The 24,378-nt window shown below is 43.3% G+C and overlaps 1 protein-coding gene across 1 annotated transcript in view; it reads left to right on the forward strand.

The window, feature by feature from the left end:
• The window catches only part of RHAG (Rh associated glycoprotein), an 86,050-nt gene that overhangs the window by 32,235 nt on the left and 29,437 nt on the right, over positions 1–24,378 (forward strand). The window contains exons 2-4 of the mRNA XM_077489046.1: positions 5,567–5,750; positions 17,746–17,896; positions 23,737–23,884. Of these exons, the coding sequence (XP_077345172.1) occupies positions 5,567–5,750; positions 17,746–17,896; positions 23,737–23,884 (483 nt within the window). The remainder of the gene's footprint in view (positions 1–5,566; positions 5,751–17,745; positions 17,897–23,736; positions 23,885–24,378) is intronic.

Genomic DNA, 24,378 nt, shown 5'->3' on the forward strand with positions numbered 1-24,378 from the left:
TCTCCTACTGGCTTTAAATAAAAATACAAAATATAAATATGCAATATTTCATATTTACCCCCCCCCCCCCTTTTACTTGTCCCACCTTATCTCCCCCACCCCACCCCACCCATCTCTTTTACCCCAACTGCCTCTCAGTACTTTCTTGGTATTTTCTCTTTCTTTTTTCATATTCTATGCTTTGTTTAACTGCTTGCTGACCAGCCACGGCAGTTATTCTGCGGCAAGTTGGCTCGGCTGTGCGCATCGCTGTAGCTGTACATCAGGCTTGTTCATGGATTCCCTTGGGTGTGCATACGTGGCGATTGGCCAGCGGAGGAGCCAATCAACGGGTCCGGCGGGCTCGATGTCCGCGGAGCGCCCGCGATCGTTCCTCACAGAGACAGAACAGGGATCTGCCAAAGTAAACAAGGCAGATCTCTGTCCTGACAGGGGATCACACAGATCCTTTATCTTTCTGGTATGCAGGAAGACGGATCTGTGTGTTATCCCAAACAGCCCATCCCCCATACAGTTAGTAAACACACCTAGGGAAAGCAGTTATTCCCTTGATCACCCCACGATGTTAACCCCTTCCCTACCAGTGTCATTAGTACAATGTCAGTGCATAATTTTAGCACTGATCACTGTAATAATGTCACTGGTTCCCAAAACATCAATATCTGATTTAATCCCGAGCCCCGCATAAGCCAATTTACCAAGCACATACTATTTTGAGGGACATCCTTGCGCAAGAAAACCTTATCTGTTCTGCATACTTGGCTTACCTCTACATTGTCTATCCCCCCTTCGATCCATCATGAATGCTACTGCCACACTTATCCACCTTACCAATCGCTCTGTGTACACACAATCGTATTTTCCAGCAACAAAACCGTGGATTTTTTTCAGATGGATGTTGGCTCAAACTTGTCTTGCATACACAAGATCACACAAATGTTGGCTCAAAATTCTGAACGTGGTGATGTGCAACACGTACGGCGAGCCGAGAAAAAGGAAGTTCAATAGCCAGTGCGGCTCCTTCTGCTTGAATCAGAGCATGCTTGAAATTTTGTGCAACTGACTTGTGTACACACAATTGGACTTTCCAACAACAAGTTTTGTTGGCGAAAAATGTGAGAACTTGCTCTCAAACATTTGTGTACGGAAATTCTGACAGCAGATGTTCAATGGAGCATACACACATTCAGACTTTCCGATGACAAACTCACATTGAACATTTCCCGTCAGAAAGTCCTATCACGTGTACGCGGCATACTGCTCCTCTCTGTCAATCCCTCCACTGGTTTCCGATCACACAACAAATTACATTCAAAATACTAACAACTACTTACAAAGCCATCCACAACTCAGCCCCCAGCTACATCACTAACCTAGTCTCAAAATACCAATGGCTTTCTGGACTCAGGTAAAAACCAATAAATTCTTTATGGAATAAAATGTAGTAAAATTTAAATTTTTAGTTCTGATCATAATAAAAAATATGTAAAAAACATTCCCTATGACACAGCACAGCAAACACAGCAGGTTATTTTTGCATGGATATTTGCCACCATTTTAAACTGCATCTGATTAATGCCGCGTACACACGGTCGAACTGTTTGACGTACTTAGTCCGTCGAAACACATTTCAGCGGACAATCCGCTCGTGTGTGGGCTTCAGCGGACTTTTTCAGCGTGCAGTCCGGAGTACTAAGATTTTCGGATTTTCCAAAAATCTGTCCGTCGTACTTTGGTTTCAGTGGACAATACGGTCGTCAGTATGCTAGTTCGACGGACTAAGAATGGTGCATGCCCAGAAAGGATTTACACGGCGGAAGGGTGCTTTGCTGTGTCTTGGACTTCCTATTTCTAGTCCCGTCGTACGTGCTGTACACGTCATCGCGCAAGCTTTCGACGGACTGTTTGTGCATCCGTGTGTGGTCAAGTCCGTTCAGTGGAAAGTACGACGGATTGTCCGTCGGATTGTATGACGGACTAAGTACGTCAAACAGTTCGACCGTGTGTACGCGGCATTAGAAGCATAACGAGAGCACCAAACCAAAGGTTTGTGGAGCCCAAAAAAGTTTGTACATTAATTCTTGATTGGGAAGACACTGGAATTTGCAACCTATGCATTTTGGGGACTAAAAGAGCCCACCCTCTACTTTGGCACTCTATGATCATCATAGCGGTTCTCCTATTAAACATCAAAACTCTAGGTTCCTTCTAAAACACTCCTTGGGGTATCCTGGTGAACAAGAGTTACCTAGTCAGAGAACATATGCTCCCTAAAATAAAGCCCCTCTTATGATATTGGATTGAAATAGTTGAAGATTTAGCGTCTCATATCTTTCCCCCCAGGAATTTGTTCAATTTCAGTGTCTTGCTGGGGAGATTTCCAATGTCTCCCTGTACCAGAAGCGTAACAGAAAATGAAAGAAAATCACTCCAAAGTGAAAAGACATCCCTGTTTATGCAGTTGTTCATAGATGCCAACTGTCCTGAGTTTCCCACATCTAGAGGCTCTGTCCCAATGATGCTGTGTCCCAGAACACGGCACTAAAGCAGCATTCTCCATAATCTTACATCAATCTTATTTTGGTTACTAAGTAGACAAAATAATAATGAAAATGGTATAAAGCAAAGGGATCGTGGCTACAAATGTTTTTTTCATGGTTAGGGGTAGGACTGCCCAGAAAATTGGTGGAATCTGTGTGGGAACACCCAGAAGGAGGGCATGTTAAATGTGGGCTCTGGGCAAAGGGTCACAATGTCCCCGGGTCTGGGATAAATATGTAAAATGTTGGATAATGCCGCGTACACACGACTGGACTTTCTGTCAGACTAGGACCGACGGTCTTCCCTATGGACTTTCGGCGGACTTCCGACGGACTTTCCAAATGAACGGACCTGGCCACACACAATCACACCAAAGTCCGACGGATTCTAACGTGATGATGTATGACCGGACTGGAATAAGGAAGTTCATAGCCAATAGCTGCCCTAGCGTTGGTTTTCGTCCTTCGGACTAGCATACAGACGAGCGGATTTCTCCATAGGAACTGGGTCCGGTGGAGTTCCGGCGGAAAAATTTGAAACATGTTCTATTTCTAAAGTCCATCAGATTTTTGGACAGCAAAGGTCAGATGGAGCCTACACACGATCGAATTGTCTGACAGATTTGTTCCGTCGGACCTTTGCTGTTGAAAAGTCAGGTCGTGTGTACGCGGCATTAGACAATACTTTCTGTTCACAAATAGAAAGGATAACTCTTCCGGGTGGTGGCAGAACTGTCCCTTCACTAACAGCCAAATCTGTCATATGTAAAAGATTGGTAATAAATGAGCGAAGAGCAGGATAGTCTTGGATTGACCCACTTGAATTCTGTATACTAATCCAATCATATGACTTTCGTTTGTTGTTTAAATATGCCACCAGAGTGCTTGTTCTACTGGATCTAAGCACTATATAGGAGCAACTGATCATGCACGTTTTTGTGCTATTTTGTGTGTTGCGTCAAGTGCAGCCCATTCATTTTATTGGGCTACCTTATGCAAAAAAGTCACACAAAATACGTGCAGGCCTTTTTTTTTTATTGAGCTGTGCAAAAAACATAGTACTTTGTCAGCAGGGTGCATTGGAGTGCTATTAAAAATGAATGGCATCGCCACACACCTGCAAAAGAGATGCACTTTTTTGTGCATCGTGGGACTGTGCAGAGAGCACTATTTTTCAAAAATGAACAAATTTAAACCTAACCTAAAACAGCATCCTGCATAATCTTACAACAAATTTACATTAATTGGGAAAAAATGGTTTTGTTTGGGCTTACCATTACCTTCTCCACCTTGTGCTCATTTAGGGGTTTCCCAAGGTTGATGGCCCAATAAACTGTAGAGACCGACACTTGAATCCCTTTAGGAATTTTTATTTGCAAAGAACATCGAACAGAACACAGTCTCTCAGTTGGGAATAGAGGGTATGCGTAGTAAAGCTCAGGTACTCTTGGAACTGCTGACACTTGAAATGTCTCTCTCTAAGGGATCCAGGAAATAGCCATTCACAACTGGATATTTCAACTATCGGATAAATCCCCTTTTAGTGAATTTAGCAGCCGACAGGTGATTTAAGTTTAGTAAAGTTTCTGCCACAGACTTGGTTGTAGAACTTTAAAACAAATCAGAAAGTCTCTCATAGAACTTAGTTGTAACTGAAGGATGAAATTAAGAACTCTCTTACAGTACCAGTATCTTGCAGCCAGTCTGGCGATACCGTAAGAATGCGGATTCACTTGGTATCCTTTCAGCTCAGCTTGCAGGCTCTTACCGAGCAGCCAGCCTCGTGCATGGCCCTCTTCCAAAGAGTCCTCCCCTGGTTACATTTTCAGTTGCTGGGCCTCTCTAAATCTGAGATGGCACAGACCACCTCGGAACCCTCCTACCAGTTACTGTGCCTTGGGCTAGCCAGCCCCGAGGCTCGGAAATGGATGGATTCACACCCCAGCCATGAGGGCCTCTGGGGGCTGGTCAGGAGGACCAGGACCAAGGAATGAGAACATACTTCTGAACCGGAACCCAGAACCATGTGATCTCAGCACCTTAAGTACCCTCTCCTGGAATACACAGCGAGACAACGCACCCGCTGATTGGTTCAGAGAGAGAGATTGGTACCCAATGCGTCCAACCAGACTGCAGTCCAATGCCTGTCAAAGGTGTCACCTACACCTATGACCAGGCAGAACATAGTACAGTCCAGCCAAACTGATGCCAAAACCATAATTTACTGAAATCAACCCCAACACCCAACTATGGTCCAACTAAGGGAAAAACTAAATTTACAAAACATAGCGCGTGCTCTTCAGGAACCCGGCGCTACATATATATGTGTACTCTTTAGAAACTCCTACCTTACCATATCTCTTTTGTTTCCAGTTCTGTATTATGCAATCTTTTAGTAACTTAACAAACTCCATGATTACATACCTGGCACAATACACTATGGTATATAGCAAAATAATAATGAACTACTGTGATGAAACTTTTCTTAGGCTGAAATTATGTCATTTGTCTGCTGCAGACATGAGGAAGCAATTCTTCTCCCTTTTAAGCACACTGCAACATTTTATGTTTAGATTACAGTATTGTTATCTCTTGGAAAGTACATAGAGCGGGCTTGCTAGGTTTAGAGTAAGGTCTTTGTGTCGTCTCTCTAAATCACGGAAGGCTTTGAAGATTGAGTTTGATCTCCTGCACAGTTCTGGAGCATCTTTCTATGTGATCTGAGTTTTTTTAATGTTCCCTGTATCCTGGTGTGAGACGTAGTGATGTTATTGGTGGCAGGAGGAAGTAACCAGTCCAGTAGCTGGGTGTAAGATGGATAATTTTTATGAATTTTTTTTAATTTTATTTACGTTTCATTTACTTTTTTTTTCAATCAAAGTCTTGGGAGCTTCCAGATAATGGACCTTCTCTATTTCATACTTTAGGATCACTTTAACTGCGTGTTATAGAATATAACAAAATATATTGGGCTCTGTAAATAATTGAAAAAAAAAACATATATTTATTATTGATTTTTCTTTCAGTTTTTCAGGATGTCCACGTGATGATCTTTGTGGGCTTTGGCTTCTTAATGACATTTTTGAAAAGATATGGTTTCAGCAGTGTTGGGATCAACTTACTGATTGCAGCCTTTGGTCTCCAGTGGGGAACCTTGATGCAAGGCTTGTGGCACTTACATGATGGAAAAATTGAGATTGGTATCAAAAGGTAAAATATTTTTGAATATGTATACCATGTAAGTATTAATTAAACATTTTCTATCTTCTTTTTTGGCTAGGACTAAAAAAATACATTTAAGGTGTACAGAACATAATGCATATTAACTACATCCCATCCAAGGTACGTCATATGACGTCCTTGACTTTGTGGGGTATATCTGAATGATGCCAGCTTTTTTCAGCCGGCTATTCCCTGCACCATAAGAAAGATTATAGCGGCTGTTCCACCGCTTGATAGTTCTTACAGACGGCCATCCGGTACTTCTACCGACTCACCGCTTCCATCGGTGAGTCAGACACAGGATGATTTCCGGCAGACCAGATGGTCGCGGGAGTCTCTATGATCGTTCGGAGGCTGGGCGTGATGTTATGATGTCACGCCCAGCCTCTGCATTCAGACGAATGGTGCCGCCTCGGCTGGGAAGCAGAGATAGTTTTATTTTTTTTATTTTTTTTCAGGCTTCCCAGCGTAGAGGTGAGATGTGGGGTCTTATTGACCACATATCTCACTGTAAAGAGGACCGATCAAGCCATATTCCTATTACAAGGGATGTTTACATTAAGTGTCAAACTAAAAAAACAAAAGTAAAATTAACAAAACAAATTAATACATTTCAAGCGCCCCTGTCCCTGTGTGCTCGCACGCAGAAGCGAACGCATACATAAGTCCCACCCACATATGAAATCGGTATTCAAACCACACATGTAAGGTATCGCCACGAACATTAGAGTGAGAGCAATAATTCTAGCCCAAGATATCCTCTGTAACTCAAAACATGTAACCAGGAAACAAATTTAAAGTGTCGCCTATGGGGATTTTTAAGTACCGACGTTTGGCGCCATTCCACGAGCGTGTGCAATTTTGAAGCGTGACATGTTAGGTATCTATTTAGTCAGCATAACTTCATCTTTCACATTATGCAAAAAAATTGGGCTAACTTTAATGTTTTGTTTTTTCTTAAAGCGTGAAAAATTGCTGCGCAAATACCATGCGAGCTAAAAATTTGCAATGGCCGCCATTAAAAAAAAAAACATATATAATGTTTGGGGGTTCTATGTAATTTTATAGCAAAAAAAATATCAAGTTTACGTGTAGTTGAGAAATGTCAGCATTGGCCTGGATGGAAAGTGGTTAATACATGTTTTTTTTTTTAAGGCTGTATATGAAATCAGGAGTTGCACTAGAGTTTGATGTTATGTTTATATGCAGTTATAGTCGGCCATTTACTTTTTTTAAATAAAATTGACCCAAACCAATTTAGATTTTGTTTAACTAAAAGTAATGAAATAATTCTATAAAATAAACATTGGATTTAAATATGGTTTAGATAAAAAAAAATAAAGTTTAATAAAATATTTATAAAAAAAATCAAAAGTGATTACAGGGTCTTTATTGCAAATGTGTCCATGGAGTTATTTATAGTGTTGGAACAATGTTTTGTATTTTGTAGCGCTACCCTTGCAAGAGCCACTGTAAGTAACTGGATCTTCCCTAGAATCAGCATACAAGCAGCAGGGCATTCAGCAACACCTCACCCATTCTGGTTCAATAATCAGTCTAGAGGTTGTCATTTTGGATTTTTATTGCTGAAGAACTTGGGATGAGAGAGGGAAGATATGGGATACTCCAGGTTCTCTGATTGTTTGTAGAAGGACACTTCAAGTTGCTACATCTCTCTGTGCAGTCTCTATACAGGCACAAGCAGTGGCGGCCGGTGTTTTTTTTTGGGGGGGGGGGGGCGTTGTTCGGTGGCGTCTCAGTCAGCACCCCTACTGCACTTACCCAACCAGGCCCTGTCGTGTGGGGTGTGGGCTTCAACAGACAGCGACCAGCAGCGGACTCCTAGGGCAGTGGGGGGCTTCGGCAGGCTGTGGGCTCCAGTGGCAGTGATGGACTTCGGCAGGCAGCGGGCTCCAATGGCAGTGACAGGCTTTGGCGGGCAGCAGGCTCTGGTGGCAGCGGGCTCCGGTGGCAGCGGCAAGCAGGAGGCAGCGGTGGGCTTAAGCGGGCTTCGGGGGCAGTGACGGGCTTTGGCAGGCAGCATGCTCCAGTGGCAGCTGCAGGCTTCGGTGGGTTGCAGGCTCCAGCGGCAGCGGGCTTCTATGGATGGTGGGCGGGCTCCTGTGACGTTTGTGCAGCTCATCCCTTCTTCTCCTAAGTGTCCAATAGGATCATCTGTCCTTTCAGCCAATTCGGCCTGCTTCCCAATTGACCGGAAGGAGGATCAGTTTTGCAACAGCGAATATTAATTCGCTGTTACAACAAACCTGGGTAGGCTCCAGACGCAGTGCTCTGTGCCCAGAGCCCACCCTATTTTGAAGCCTATTAGAGACTCTGGCTCTAATCAGTGCTTCAATAAACACACCCGCACATCCCCGCCATAGAAATGCATGCACCCGATGTCCTGAAAGGGGATGGGTGCATGGATAGGGAGGGCGGCGGGGCATGGATACGGGGATGGCACCCGTGTGCCCACAATGGAGGGGCCACCCCTGGACACAAGTACACATGGCATAAACAAAGACCCTTCTTTAGAAGATATCCCAGGCAGGAATGTCACTGGCTTATCCACCCAAGGTATAAAGCACACTGTCATGAGAACCCTGAGCTCAGGTCAGTACTCACAATGTAACAGGATCACTAGATGTCTTGTTACAGTATCTGCTGGACACTCTTCAGTAAGGGACAGGTTAATGCTCACAATACCACAGGACAGCCAGATTCCTTCTAACTTACACAGGGCACTCTTCAGTGAACTCACCAGACCAGGTGATCCAGTCCAGTCACATGATCGGCTCTCAGAAGTGGCTTCAGTGTAGAGGAGGGATAGCCAACCACAGATGTTCCATAGTAAACCAGTGGGGGATGTCACCACCCAGGATCTGCTGGCCATTGGTGGCTGTCTCTCCTTTACACCGAAGCTGCCACTGGAGAGGTCATGTGACTGGAAGAATCTTTCCTTTTACAGGGTAGATAGACTAGTCTCAAAATGGGGTAGGAACAGGTTTAAAGTGATATTAAAGGTAATTTGAAAAAAAATATCAAACATGTCATACTTACCTGCTCTGTGTAATGGTTTCCTCCTTTTCTTGGGTCCCCCGCCAGCGCTCCTGGCTCCTCCTCTTCTCAGAGTACCCCCCATAGCAAGTCACTTGCTATGGGGACACTCGTATATTCTCCCTTCGGAGCCCTGCATTGTGTGTTCATAAAACACATAGGACTGGGCTCAGCCCCATCCCCACTCCCTCCTCACTGTCTGTGATTGACAGCAGCGGTAGCCAGTGAAGAGGCAGAGACCCGGGAGAGCAGCTGCTCTTGAGAACATCACTGGATCACGTTCAGGCGCAGACCCTACTGCATAGAATGCATGAACGTACAAAACCTTCAGTCTTTAGAACCACCACAAGTATAGTTACCATTTGACTGGACTTCTACTTTAAATAGCCTCTATGACTTTTAGAGGTACTGTATTTACTAAACTAGGTAAATTCTTAACAAGTGATCAATCTCCAATCCATTAATAAATCAACCTCTTGGTATTATATTTGTTGAATTATTTGGCCAATTCCAAAAACAATAGCAGTTCACGTATAGACGCATATGACAAGCATTTCCTCTGCTCTTCCTGTTTTGCTTCCTCCGTTGGTCTCCCATCCTCAGTAAATTGACACAGAAAATCATCAGGGTCCACCGTAAATCTCTCCAAAACATTTCTTACCGCTATTTCACCTATCGCCCGTGAAAAATCTCTTTCCCCTTCCCGTAAACCTCTGTCATTCTGGACATTTCTCACTTCTGACCTTTAGCGGTTGCGTGCAATAGTTTCCCCACTCTCTGAATGTTCATTTGATGCATTTGGTCATCAGAGGCAAATTATATGGACCATTCAGGAGAAATATGCTTTCCTATTTCTTCTACCAGATTGTATAGAGAAAGAAATTTGCTTTGCTTTATAAACTATAATGACATGACATATCTACTACAAAGTCATCACTGATTGTGGAAACTTCACACTGGAGCTCATGCAACTTGGATTCTGTGCCTCTCCACTCTTCTTCCAGACTACGGGACCTTGATTTCCAAATGAATTGCAAAATTGTCCACAGTCCGTAATTTTTTGCTGAGCCATGTCATTTGTTGGTGTTGGTCCACTGTGTTTTATCAAGTCCAAAGTCAGCGCAGCCCTCTACCAGGAAATTCTAGAGCACTTCATGCTTCCCTCCGCTGACCAGCTTTATAGAGATGATGATTTCATTTTCCAGCAGGACGTGGCACCTGCCCACACTGCCAAAATTACTAATACCTGCTTTAATGATCATGATATCACTGTGCTTGATTGGCCAGCAATCTCATCTGACCTAACCCATAGAGAATCTGTGGGTTATTGTCAAGAGGAAGATGAGAGACACCAGACCAAACAATGCAGACAATCTGAAGGCTGCCTTAGAAGCACCCTGCTGATAACCTCCATGCCAGTGGCGTAACTAGAACCTTCAGGGCCCCGATGCAGGAAACCATGGCGGGCACCCCCCCCCTCCCCGACCTCTGGACATGGCTCTTTTCTCAGAGCCCGATGGTAGAACACCAGGGCCCAGTCCCAAGTGGGTGGCTGCATATAAAGGAACAGATTTAAAAAACATCAATTACAGCCACTGTGCCGATCAAACGCCACCACTGTACCATCTAATGCCACCACTGTACCATCAAATGTCACTACTGTGCCCATCAAACGCCACCACTGTACCATCTAATGCCACCACTGTACCATCAAATGTCACTACTGTGCCCATCTAACTCTGCCACTGTGCCCATCAAATGCTGCCAGTGTACCCATCAAATGCTGCCACTGTGCCCATCAAATGCTGCTACTGTGCACATCAAATGCTGTTGGTGTGCCCATCAAATGCTGCCACTGTGAATCCCCACCGCCCGCTCACTGTCTGCCCGCCACTTACCCTGTCTTGGTGGGCAGCGGGTAACGACCATGAGCGGGGTCCTCCATGCAGCTACTGCCATCCTCATCTCCCGTCCTCTCCTCCTGATAGGCGTCCAATAGCTGTGTCTATCGTTTCAGCCAATCGGGTGATGGGTAAAAGACCCGCACACCTGATTGGTGGAGAGGCCGTTCAGTGTTAGGAAAGTGAATATTAATTCACTTTTCTAACACACCTGGGTAGACTGTGAGCGTCAAGCATGGCGCTCGCAGTTCACCTATTTTGAAGCCTATTATAACCCATGGCTCTAATCAGGTGCTGCAAAAACACCCCCCCCCCCCCCCCGCCGCTGTAATTCAGGCACCCGGCACCCCAAAAGGGACCAGACACCTAAATATGGGGGTGGCAGCGGTGGCCATGGATAGATTCATGCTATGCTATGCATGAATCTATCCATTGGCCATAGAGGGGGTGGAACCTGTGCACCCTTTTGGATGCACCGCCACTGATAAACACATGCACACACACATGCATACATACACATACATATATGAACACACACACACATACATACATGCATGCCCTCACACACACACACACACACACACACACACACACACACACACACATACTAGCATGCTCACACACACTCACACACATGCAAGCATGCTCACACGCACACATACAAGCATGCTCACACACACAAACATACATTAATGCTCACACACACACATTAATGCTCACACACACACACATACATGCATGCTCGCACACACACACACACACATACAAGCATGCTCGCACACACACACATACAAGCATGCTCACACACACATACATGCATGCTCACACACACACACACACACACACACACACACATACATGCATGCTCACACACATACATGCATGCTCACACAGACACACATACATGCATGCTCACAAACATACAAGCATCCTCACACCCGCACATACAAGCATGCTCAAACACACACACGCACATACAAGCATGCTCACGCACACACAAGCATGCTCACACGCACACACAAGCATGCTCACACACACATACATGCATGCTCACACACACATACATGCATGCTCACACACACACACACACACACATGCATGCTCACACAAACGCACACACACATACATGCTCACACACACGCACACACACATACATGCATTCTCACACACACACACACACACACATACAAGCATGCTGACACACACACACGCACATACAAGCATGCTCACGCACACACAAGCATGCTCACACACACACGCACACACAAGCATGCTCACACACACACACGCACATACAAGCATGCTCACACGCACATACAAGCATGCTCACACACACACGCACACACAAGCATGCTCACACACACACGCACATACAAGCATGCTCACACACATGCACATACAAGCATGCTCACACACACACACGCACACACAAGTATGCTCACACACATGCATATACAAGCATGCTCACACACACATACAAGCATGCTCACACACATGCACATACAAGCATGCTCACACACACATACATACAAGCATGTTCACACACACATACATACAAGCATGTTCACTCATACAAGCATGCTCACACACACACACATACAAACACAAATACAGTAGATAGTCTTATTAAAAAAAACGGCAGACATTTACCTTCCTGGCTTTTCCTGCCGGGTACTGCACTCTAGGGGGAGACAAAGAGCACACACTGCTTTCACTACTAAGCCTAATGTGAGGATCTCCCTGCACAGTGCCGATTTCAGTTCGGCTGATGATCGGGGAGCTCCTCTCAGCCTTCCCTCCTATCGAAGAGTGCAGGGGGCCCTTGGGCCCCCCCGCAGCAAGGGGCCCGGTCGCCATGGCGATCTTGATGACCCCTATAATTCCGCCACTGCTCCATGCTATGCTGCATTGATGCAGTAATTCATGCAAAAGGAGCTCCAACCAAGTATTGAATGCATACATGTACATGGACATACTTTTCAGTAAGCCAACATTTCTGTATTAAAAATCCTTTTTTTTTATTGGTCTTATGTAATATTCAAATTTTCTGAGATACTGTATTTTGGGTTTTCACTATCTGTAAGCCATAATCATCAAAATTAAAAGAAAGAAATGCTTGAAATATATCACTATATATTAATATAAAATATAAGTTTCACTTTTTAAATTGAATTACTTAAAATAATTAACTTTTTGAGGATTTTCAAATTTTATGAGAGACACCTGTACATCATCATACCGGGTAGTTTATTGTTACCGGGTAGTCTATTGTTTCAGATACTCCCCTGCCCAGAGGATCCAGCAATGTCCCACTGAGATCCTCTTGTCTTCTGCCATCGCTCAGTCCCACGCTGACATGTTGCTTGTGATGTCATCAAGAAGCCTGACTACTCTTCCGTGTTGCAACTTTTTATGTCGGTACACGGTATTTGCGCAGCAATTTTTTTAAACGTGTTTTTTTTGAAAGGGATAAAAACTGTTTCATGAATAAAAAATAAAAAAACACTAACGTTAGCATGATTTTTTTATTTATTTTTGGATAATGTGAAAGAGGGTGTTACTCTGAGTAAATAGACACCTAACATGTCACGCTTTAAAAATTGCGCCCACTTGTGGAATGGCGCCAAACTTCAGTAATCTTCATAGGCGACACTTTCAATTTTTTTACAGGTTACATGTTTAGAGTTACAGAGGAGGTCTAGTGCTAGAATTATTGCTCTCCATCTAACGATTGTGGCGTGTGTAACCTGCGTGTATCTGGCTCTGGTACTAGGCAGTGCCTCCCCAGCCACTGACCTCATTGCACGTCCCTCCTGTGAATGCCAGAGGTTTACAATGCCTCACGTGAAGTCTAGTTCCTCAACAGCTGGAGGGCCGTAACTAGAAGATCCCTGCCCAAGATGTTTGGAACAACCTATGAATGAATGAATAACTTGTATAGCGCTACATATGCAAATTAAATCACCTCAGGGCGCTTTTGCTGCCAGTGTCTGTCTGGGTTGATGGGTCTTGAAGGAAGACCTTTTGAAGGAACCTACCTACAAAAACCTACAAAAGTGAGTGCACCCCTCACATTTTTGTAAATATTTTATTCTATCTTTTCATTTGACAACACTGAAGAAATGACACTTTGCTACAATGTAAAGTAGTGAGTGTACAGCTTGTATAACAGTGTAAATTTGATGTCCCCTCAAAATAACTCATCATACAGCCATTAATGTCTAAACTGCTGCCAACAAAAGTGAGTACACCCCTAAGTGAAAATGTCCAAAATGGGCCCAAAGTGTCAATATTTTATTTTGCCACCATTATTTTCCAGCACTGCCTTAACCCTCTTGGGCATGGAGTTCACCAGAGCTTCACAGGTTGTCACTGGAGTCCTCTTCCACTCCTCCATGACGAAATGACAGAGCTGGTGGATGTTAGAGACCTTGCACTTCACCACCTTCCCTTTGAGGATGTCCCACAGATGCTCAATAGGGTTTAGGTCTGAAGACATGCTTGGCCAGTCCATCACCTTTACCCTCAGCTTCTTTAGCAAGGCAGTGGTCTTCTTGGAGGTGTGTTTGGGGTCGTTATCATGTTGGAATACTGTCCTGCGGCCAAGTAGTTTAAATATTGCAGAGGGGGTTAGTGTAAGAATTAAAGGTTAACCACCAGAGGCGGCTCTAGACTTTGTGAGGCCTTAGGCAAAACTTAGACATGAGGCCCCATTCACGCCCATAATGGGAAAAATATTATAAAAATGATAAAAATGAACTGTATAAATGTGCATATATTAACTTAAATCCTATGAACTATGAATTTACAGTTTCTATAAATTTCTCTAACCAATTATTCTAATGATACAGGAGACAGTCAGAGACTGTGCAGACAATGCTCCAGGAGATGGTCAGAGACTGTGCGGACAATGCTCCAGGAGATGGTCAGAGACTGTGCGGACAATGCTCCAGGAGACGGTCAGAGACTGTGCGGACAATGATACAGGAGACGGTCAGAGACTGTGCGGACAATGATACAGGGGATGGTCAGACTGTCTGGCCATGATACAGGAGATGGTCAAAGACTGTGCAGACAATGATACAGGAAATGGTCAGAGATTGTGTGGACAATGATACAGGAGACGGTCAGAGACTGTGCAGCCATGATAACAACAGAATGAGCATAATTGATAACTTAACAGTCTAATGCTTCTTCATCGTCAGCAGGTTTATGGAGAGGGTAACACTGCTGTATTACTTAACTGTAATAGAGAAGGTGGTACTGGTAAACCATTCTGGGTGTACTGTCTGGCAGAGGAATATGAATGACAAAAATATCTGCACAGAATTATAAATCTTTTGGTAGAGTAAACATTTCACATATGTGTGTGAATAGATGTTTGCCTGGCGTTAATTTTGAAAGCAGAATGAGCAAGATAAGCAGCAAGATAAATAATTAAAATAAAAAATAAAATAAGCCCTCCAGTTTGAACGACAGCCTGTCTCATTAAATGGCATTCAACTGAAATGTACATGCCCTCAGCCTGTCATTCAACAAGTGGTGGCTGGTGCTCAAAATTTTTGGGGGGGTGCAAGCAAACTGTGCCATCAATTGCAGCCACTGTGCCATCAATTGTAGCCACGGTGCCATCAAACGCAGCCACGGTGCCATCAAACGCAGCCACTGTGCCCATCAAACGCAGCCACTGTGCCCATCAAACGCAGCCACTGTGCCCATCAAACGCAGCCACTGTGCCCATCAAACGCAGCCACTGTGCCCATCAAACGCTGCCACTGTGCCCATCAATTGCTGCCACTGTGCCCATCAAACAAAGCCACTGTGCCATCAAAAGCTACTAAAGTCCAAAGAGAATAAGAGAACCAACCTTCAGTATGGTGGAACTATTTTAATCCTATTGATCCAGGCAAACCAAAACCTCAGTAAAGCAGATGACAAGTTATTTTTACAATGTGGGAAAATAAAACTGTACATGATACATGAACTATTATTAATTTGAGAAAAGAAGCACTTTGCCATGAATGAAGAAGCCCCTCCAAGAATTCATAATATGACTTAAAGCGGGGTTCCACCCTAAAGTGGAACCTCCGCTGATCGGAACCCTCCCCCCCTCCGGTGTCACAATTGGCACCTTTCAGGGGGGAGGGGGGTGGAGATACCTGTCAAAGACAGGTATTTACACCCACTTCGGGGCATAGACTCCCGTGGGAGTCTACGCCATTTCCTGTCCCTGCGCGCTGTCTGCTGGGACACACACGGGTCTCAGAGACAGCGCGTAGAATTCCTATTGCGCAGTAGGGAACTGGGAAGTGAAGCTGATTCGCTTCACTTCCTGATTCCCTCACCTAGAATGGTGGCGGCAGCAGCAGACGAGAGCCGAGCGATCGATCGGCCTCGGTTGCCGGGATCGCTGGAACCTGGGACAGGTGAGTGTCCATTTATTAAAAGTCAGCAGCTGTAGTATTTATAGCTGCTGGCTTTTAATATTTTTTTTGTAGGTGGAATCCCTCTTTAAAGCCCATGCAGAGATAATATGGTCTTTGACTTGGGGGTGCATTGTTGTAGTAATAAATATATATATATAAAATATTGTGCTTTCGACAAGTCAATGCTGTATTCTAACAAATTCTGACATTACATTGGAGCAAGTACAATTTACATATTATATATATATATATATATATATATATATATATATATATATATATATATATATATATATATATATATATATATATATGAATTAAAATGTATGTATGTATATATATATATATATATATATATATATATATATATATATATATATATATATATATATATAAATAAATAATAGTAGTGCTTTATATAATATATATATATATATATATTATAGTGCATATATATATATATATATATATATATATAATATCGTGCTTTTGGCTAAGTAAATGCTATATTCTAACTTGACATTACAACCTGCTCCTGCTCCTCGCCTTGGTGACTTTGGTAGCAGGACTCAGAGAAGCAACACACAATGTTCTCTCTCTGCCCTGCAGTGCACTCTGGGAGTTGTAGTCTCTGCAGAGCACAGGCACCAGACGGCCATGTTGAAGTCTGTGTGCCTGTGCTCTGTGGGAGAACTACAATTCCCGCCATGCACTGGGGCCGCCGTCGCCGACTTTAGGGGAAGGGCTAGGACTCGAAGGACGGCGCTGCAGCAGTCGAGCCTGCTATTGGACGCAGGCAGCATGACCATGCCCACACCATCCACCACCATGATGTCGAGCGACTGTGCACATTAGTGTTATCCCCCCTACTCGTTCCACCACCGCGGAGCGCGGCGGTAGATCAGCTCACTCTACACCGCAGCTGTGTGCAGCGTGCCCGCCGCCCACTCACCCCGCCACTTGCGAGTCCCAGTGCCCCACATTGTACACAACAACAGCACAACACCTGAAAGGCAAATTAGGCAATTGCGCAACGGCGAGGCCCTTTCTGTGGGCGAGGCCTAAGGCAATCGCCTAATTTGCCTAATTAAAGAGCCGCCTCTGTTAACCACTTGCCGACCGCCCTTTAGTAGATTTACTGCTACAGGGCAGCCGTTCTGTGCAGAATCATGTATACATTATCTCACAAAAGTGAGTACACCCCTCACATTTTTGTAAATATTTTATTATATCTTTTCATGTGACAACACTGAAGAAATGACACTGTCCCCTCAAAATAACTCAACAAATGGCCATTAATGTCTAAATTGCAGGAAACAGAAGTGAGAACACCCCAATTAGTAATTTTCCTTCCCCGGTGGCATGTGACTCATTACAAGGTCTCAGATACACTCCAAATGACCCTAAGATCAGTTAATATTACTTATAACATAATTTAAACTAAGGCACAACTAAGGAAGCAAGCTTTTGATTTTGAGTCTATTTAAAGAAGCTTGTTAATGTTTTGCATCCTTGAATGCATTTCAGCTGTTACACCTTCCAAAGTGAGACATGCATTTGTTTATTCTGTCCTAATAGTAATTTTTCTTTGTTTTCCAGCATGATTAATGCAGACTTCAGCACAGCAACTGTTTTAATTTCCTTTGGAGCAGTTCTGGGGAAAACAAGTCCTGTTCAGATGTTGATAATGGCCGTAATAGAAATCTTCGTCTTCGCATGTAATGAGCATCTTGTTGTTAGTATTTTGAATGTAAGTTTACATGTGAGAGTTTATTTCAGTGAAATATATTACCTTCAAAGATCTGTGTATGTAGCAGTTTCCATACTTGTACCAAAAGAAAAATATTTGACATTAATGTAACTTTGCTGCCATTGCTTTCCTTCTATGCATCCAGGGCTATCTTTAAGGCAGGACAAAAGGGACAGATGCCCTGGGCCCCGTCATTGTTATGGGACCCAAAGCAGCCGCCTCACACTGGCCAACTTTTCCAGTTTAAATTCTCTTGTCCTTTGAAATTTTAGTCGTGTCCTGATATCTCAGTGTGAAGAGCCCAGCTGCCATGTACAGATGACTCACCTGTGTAATGCATGTAAATAACCTTAATTTATATGTAAATAGCAGTGGCATCAATATGTAAATAGCCGCAGACCGGCTGCATTAATGTAAATAGAGGTGGCATTCATATGTATAGCATGCTACCTTGAGGTCATATCCACCATCACTTCTGCTGAATGCTGCCCACTGGGGGGGGGGGGGGGGGGGTAAAAATGGGTATGCTTGAAAGTCATGCCTACAACTGTGGTTATTATGCCTAACATCAGCCTATTATGAAAAGGTAAGGAAATTGGAGGTAGAACCCTTTTTCTGAATAACATGGTGCCACAGCACCCTGAATTCTGGTGCATGTGAATACGCACATCTCAGCAGATGCGTGAGAGTGTCATTAACAATTAATGGCACTGCTGTGTATCTGCTAAAGGGGAGAACATTCCTGTGGTGTCAGGAAAGTGATTTTGCATGCGTTCCCAACACACACAAATGTGAATGCATCCTCAATGTCTCAGTTACATTGGTGGTCAGTGTAAATCTTCTCATTACATTGGAGCTTGGTGTAAAACCTTCACACTGGCCACTAGTGCGAAGGTCCCCCCTTACATTGGTGGTCAGTGTAAATCCCTCCTTACAAATCCCTCAGTTACATTGGTGGTCAGTGTAAATCATTTCATTACAATGGAGCTTGGTGTACAATACTTTTATTCACACTAATGGCCAGTGTGAAGGTCACCCATACATTGGTGGTCAGTGTAAATCCCTCCTTACAATGGTGGTTACTGTGAATGCTCCTATTACGTTAGTGGTCAGTGTAAATCCCCATTACATTGGTGGCCAGTGTAGAAGTAAACTTGCATTTGTGGTCAGTTTCCAATCCTCCTGTACATTGGTAGTCCATGTAGGAATCCCTCTGTATATTGGTTGGTGGTTTAAAATTACTATTACATAGTGGTCAGTGCAAATTCCCCCTCACATTGGTGGTCAATGCAAATCCCCCTCAAATTGGTGGTCATTGTAAATTCCTCATTACATTGGTGGCCAGTGTACAATTCTCCACTAAATACTTGCCAAAGATTTCCAGCTTTGCTCTATATAATTCAGAATCTTCCACAGTGTACTGCCTCCTAACTAATCGCATCCTCCCACCAGTGTCACTTTTCCCATCAACCCCCCAGCATTGCCACTAAATCACACCCCCCCCCCCCCCAGCATTGCCACTGTTTCCAGGAGTTCTAGGATTCCTAGGAGTTTTATGTTTATTCATGGGTCCGCTCACCTCCCCAGTTCATGGTGTGCAGGCAGTGAGGAGATGATGTGTTGTAACCTTTAGCAACCAATAAGTGAACAGTAATGATGTGCACTAACCTCTTGCAACCATTCATTGAGCGTAAGGATATGCAGTAGCCTCTCGGAATCAATCAGTGAGCAGTAATAATGTGCACTAACCTCTAGAAACCAATTAGTGAGTGGTAAGAATGTCCAGTAACCTCTAGCAACCAATCAGTGAGCAGTATTGATGTACAGTAATCTCTAGCAACCAATCAACAAGTAGAAATAATTAGCTGTAACCTCTAGCAAATAATCAGTAAGCCATAATGTGTGCTGTAACCTCTAGCAACCAAACAGTGAGCAGAAATGATACTCTGTAACCTCTGGCAACCAATTACAATCGCTGCCTGATCTGATTCAGTAAACGGATTTTGAGTCTAGCTGCCATTTATTGTATGTATTTATTGTACGCAAATTTGCATGGGGGGGCAATAAAATGTTTTCCGTAAACCAATCAATATTAAAGACTGCCCTGTATGCATCGCCAGTGTAATACTATAGCTAGAAATTAAAGTGGTATTAAATCCAAAACCAAAAATTTTTTTTTACATTTCCCCCTCCGTTTTTGCTTGGTGATCTGCCCAGTAACACATCTTGTGCATTAAAGCACCCACACTTTGGATGAATGAACACAGGGGGCACCTTTGGACAGCAGCATTGTCAGTCTGGGTAGAGAGTAATGTTAGATGGACTAGCAGATTTAAATACACTGACAAATTGAAGCCAAACTCCAGCTAACACTTTATAAGCAGTTATGCCAAAAAGTTTTTTTTCTTTAGGGATGAAGGTTTTACATAAATAAAAAAGCTGGTCAGAAGCCCTGTCAACTTTAAATTACCCTTCTAAATGCTACATCTGCAGAACAGATTGTTCTTTTGAAGAGTGGGCATGTTTGTGCTGGGAAGCTGCCATGTACAGTATGTGACCCTGTACAGGGATCTATCTCCGACTCCATTCAACTGTTATAAGATCAATAATTATTGTAGGTGGTGAGTTTCATATCCAAAATGATATTGCTAAAGGAGACACAATCCCTAACCATGTAATACACAACAAAATGAGTTGTGGGACTTTATGTATGTCTTATACCCACATTTTTATTAAAAAATCATATTAAAAACATGTTTTTACATACAACTATGCATTAAAAGTAATGCATTCCTATCATAAGAGGTCACAACTTCCTCATCAAGCTATCAGCCATCCATCTTAATTGTAATGATTATATGGCCAATGTGACAGGGTCAATGTATTTTGCGGGAAATACCATTTTTTCAGGACCTTATGGACCACAATTATATCTTTGTGTGATATCAATAAAACAGCTGGAAACAGGCACAACAAACAAATCAATAACTATACAAAACACTGAGGCGCCTATCCATACATAGCAAGAAAGAAAGAAAAAAAAAGAAAATATTTATCTATCTACCTATAGATATAGATAGATAGATATATGTACACTATATTACCAAAAATATAGGGACACCTGCCTTTACAAGCACATGAACTTTAATGGCATCCCAGTCTTAGTCCATAGGGTTCAATATTGAGTTGGCCCACCCTTTGCAGCTATAACAGCTACAACTCTTCTGGGAAGGCTGTCCACAAGGTTTAGGAGTGTGTCTATGGGAATGTTTGACCGTTCTTCCAGAAGCCCATTTGTGAGGTCAGGCACTGGTGTTGGATGAGAGGGCCTGGCTCGCAGTCTCTGCCCTAATGCATCCCAAAGGTGTCCTATCGGGTTGAGGTCTGGACTTTGTGCAGGCCAGTCAAGTTCCTCTACCCCAAACTCACTCATCCATGTCTTCATGGACTTTGATTTGTGCACTGGCACTCAGTCATGTTGGAACAGGAAAGGGCCATCAACAAACTGTTCCCACAAATTTGGGAGCATGAAATTGTCCAAAATGTCTTGGTATGCTGACGCCTTAAAGAGTTACCTTCACTGGAACTAAGGTGCCAAGCCCAACCCCTGAAAAACAACCCCAAACAATAATCCTTTCTCCACGAAATAATCTAGACCTGTGCACAAAGCAAGGTCCATAAAGATATAGATGAGTTTAGGGTGGAGGAACTTGACTGGCCTGCACCTCAACCCAATAGAACACCTTTGGGATGAAATAGAGCACAGACTGCCAGCCTGGCCTTCTCATCCAACATCAGTGTCTGACCTCACAAATGCTCTTTTGGAAGAATGGTCAAAAATTCCCATAGACCAGCCTTTTAAAACCAGGGTGCCCAGGCACCATGGGGTGCCTTCGTTTTCTTCAGGGGTGCCTTGGCAAAATGCCTAAACATTTCCCATTAATCATATACAAGCCAGAAGGTGGATCAAGCCTGACTTTTAGTTACAAAAAAGCCATAGGTTTTCATTGTGCAATATTACGACCTTCTAGCTGCCAGCTTCCTAAAAATCAATGACATCATCATTTGAAGGAGGATTTTGGTTGTCTGTAGAGCATTGTTGTTCGATCCTCCCGTGCCCCTCTTCATCAACACTGGGGTCATATTAGCTCAGTGATGGAAAAAGAAATGATTAAGAAGAGAAACAATAGACTACTAGTCAGCACCAGTGTGCAGAAGTTTATTTGATTTGGAAGAATAAATCACCTTTAATGTTGGGTGTCCTACATGTGTGGATGTTAATACATCAAGACTGTCCATAATATTAAAGGGTGCCTTGACTGAAAAAAGGTTGAGAAACACTGCCATAAACACACTCCCAAACCTCCTGGGCAACCTTTCCAGAATAGTTGAAGCTGTTATAGTTTTAAAGCGTGGGTCAACTCAATATAGAACCCTACGGACTAAGCCCTTGTACACACGGTCGGAGAATCAGTCGGAATGTGTCCTATCGGACCGTGTCGTCAGATAATCAGACTGTGTGTGGTATGCATCAGACTGATTCCGTCCGAATCTCCGTCCGACCCAATTTTCCAACATGTTGGAAATATTTGCCGACCAACTGGGCCGGTCGGACGTAATCCGATCATGTGTAGAGCATTTTCATCGGACCAAGTGCCACGCATGCTCAGATCAAATTCCTACATCAAAGCTATTGGCTACTAGCCTGAATGTAGTCCCATCGTAACGAAATTACGTCATCACGTTCTGAAAGATCGGATTTTTCACCAACTTGGCCCGACCATGTGTATGCAACAGTTTCGGACACAATCCATCGGACTAAATCCGACGGGCAAAATCCGACAGATTTGGTTGGCAAAATCTCCGACCGTGTGTACGTGGGCTAAGACTGGGATGCCATTAAAGTTCATGTGCGTGTAAAGGCAGGCGAACTGATACTTTTGAAAATATAGTGTATGTGTATGAAATACAAGCCTTCCAAACAGTTGTTCTAATAACGGTTGCTAAAACAAGAGAAAAACAGACAAAGGGTAAGACTTTATGAGTCTCAACTTTTCTCTTGCCATGGATAACTAAAGTTCAGCAAACTCTAATGCCCTGTACACACGATCGGAAATTCTGACGGAAAAGGTCCGATCGGATTATGTTGTCAGAAAATCCGATTGTGTGTGGGCTCTATCGGACTTTTCCTGATGGAAAACCCAACGGAAAAAGTTTGAGAGCTGGATCTAAAATTTTCCCACAACAAAATCTGATTTTTCCGATCGTTTGTAGAGAATTCTGACGGACAAAGTGCCACGCATGCTCAGATTAAATTAGGAGACCAAAGCTATTGGCTACTAGCCTCTACGTAGTCCCGTAGTACGCAACAAGCGTCACCTCGTTCCGAACGATTGGATTTTCCGTTAACTTTGTCGGACAGTGTGTATGCAACACAAGTTTCGGACAAAATCACTAGGAAAAAAAACAGACGGATTTTGTGGTCGGAACGTCCAACCATGTGTACAGGGAATAAAGCCCCATACACACTATCAGATTTTCTGCTGATTTAGTCCCTTCAGATTTACCAAAACCATATAATAAGAGGTCAAACCTTAGGAGTTTCAATTTGTATGCAATCAGGCAGGCCTTTGCACTTCATGGTTTTGGTAAATCTGAAGACAAAAATCAGCAGAAAATCTGATCGTGTGTACAGGGCTTAACTGTCTCAGGTTTTAGACACTGTAGGAGATATAACACTATCAAAGTAAACTCACTAAGAACCTACAGTGTGCCTGCACAAATTTTTTCTACTTTAAACAAATACAGCCTAGTTTTCAGTGACATGTTGTGTTTCACAGGCCACTGACGTTGGAGCATCCATGACCATCCACACTTTTGGAGCTTACTTTGGTTTGGCTGTATCAGCTGTCCTGTATCGCCCGGGTCTGAAGAAGGGCCATGATAACGAAGGATCGGTCTACCACTCAGACCTGTTTGCCATGATTGGTAAGAGATCCAGTTTCTTTGATACTCTTTACTTCAATCTGCCTTGTGATAGAACTTTGTGTAATAACTGGAACTAAACCTGAGAAATATGGTCATTCTTACAGTCTTTTTTTTTTTTTTTAAACAATGCATGAATGCCTCTCATTCTTGCTGCATCTCCCCTTGAAGAACCAAGGGGAGGAAATGCTTGTTTTGAGGTGTATTTAGGCACATTTACAAGTGTATGGCATTTAGAAGCGTTTGAGCGTAAAGTCATTCTGTTGACCAAATTATTAATTTATTCTAGCAATGGAATGCATATAAGTGCATATATGCATGTTTGTGTGCATATATGCAGGTATAAGTGTGGGTGGGTGCAGCGCGGTGCCGCAGCAGTAACATAATTACACAACTTGTACTAAAGTTAAAGTAAAAAAGTTCACAAGCCTGGTGGAAGGCACCCCAACTGGGAACACTCACGGATGAACATCAGTTTGTAGCCGAGCAGTTTTCAG

The sequence above is a fragment of the Lithobates pipiens genome, unplaced genomic scaffold (assembly GCF_037356315.1).
Source record: "Lithobates pipiens isolate NorthernLeopardFrog02 unplaced genomic scaffold, aLitPip1_a1.2 Scaffold_18, whole genome shotgun sequence".
Classification (NCBI taxonomy): Eukaryota; Metazoa; Chordata; class Amphibia; order Anura; family Ranidae; genus Lithobates; species Lithobates pipiens.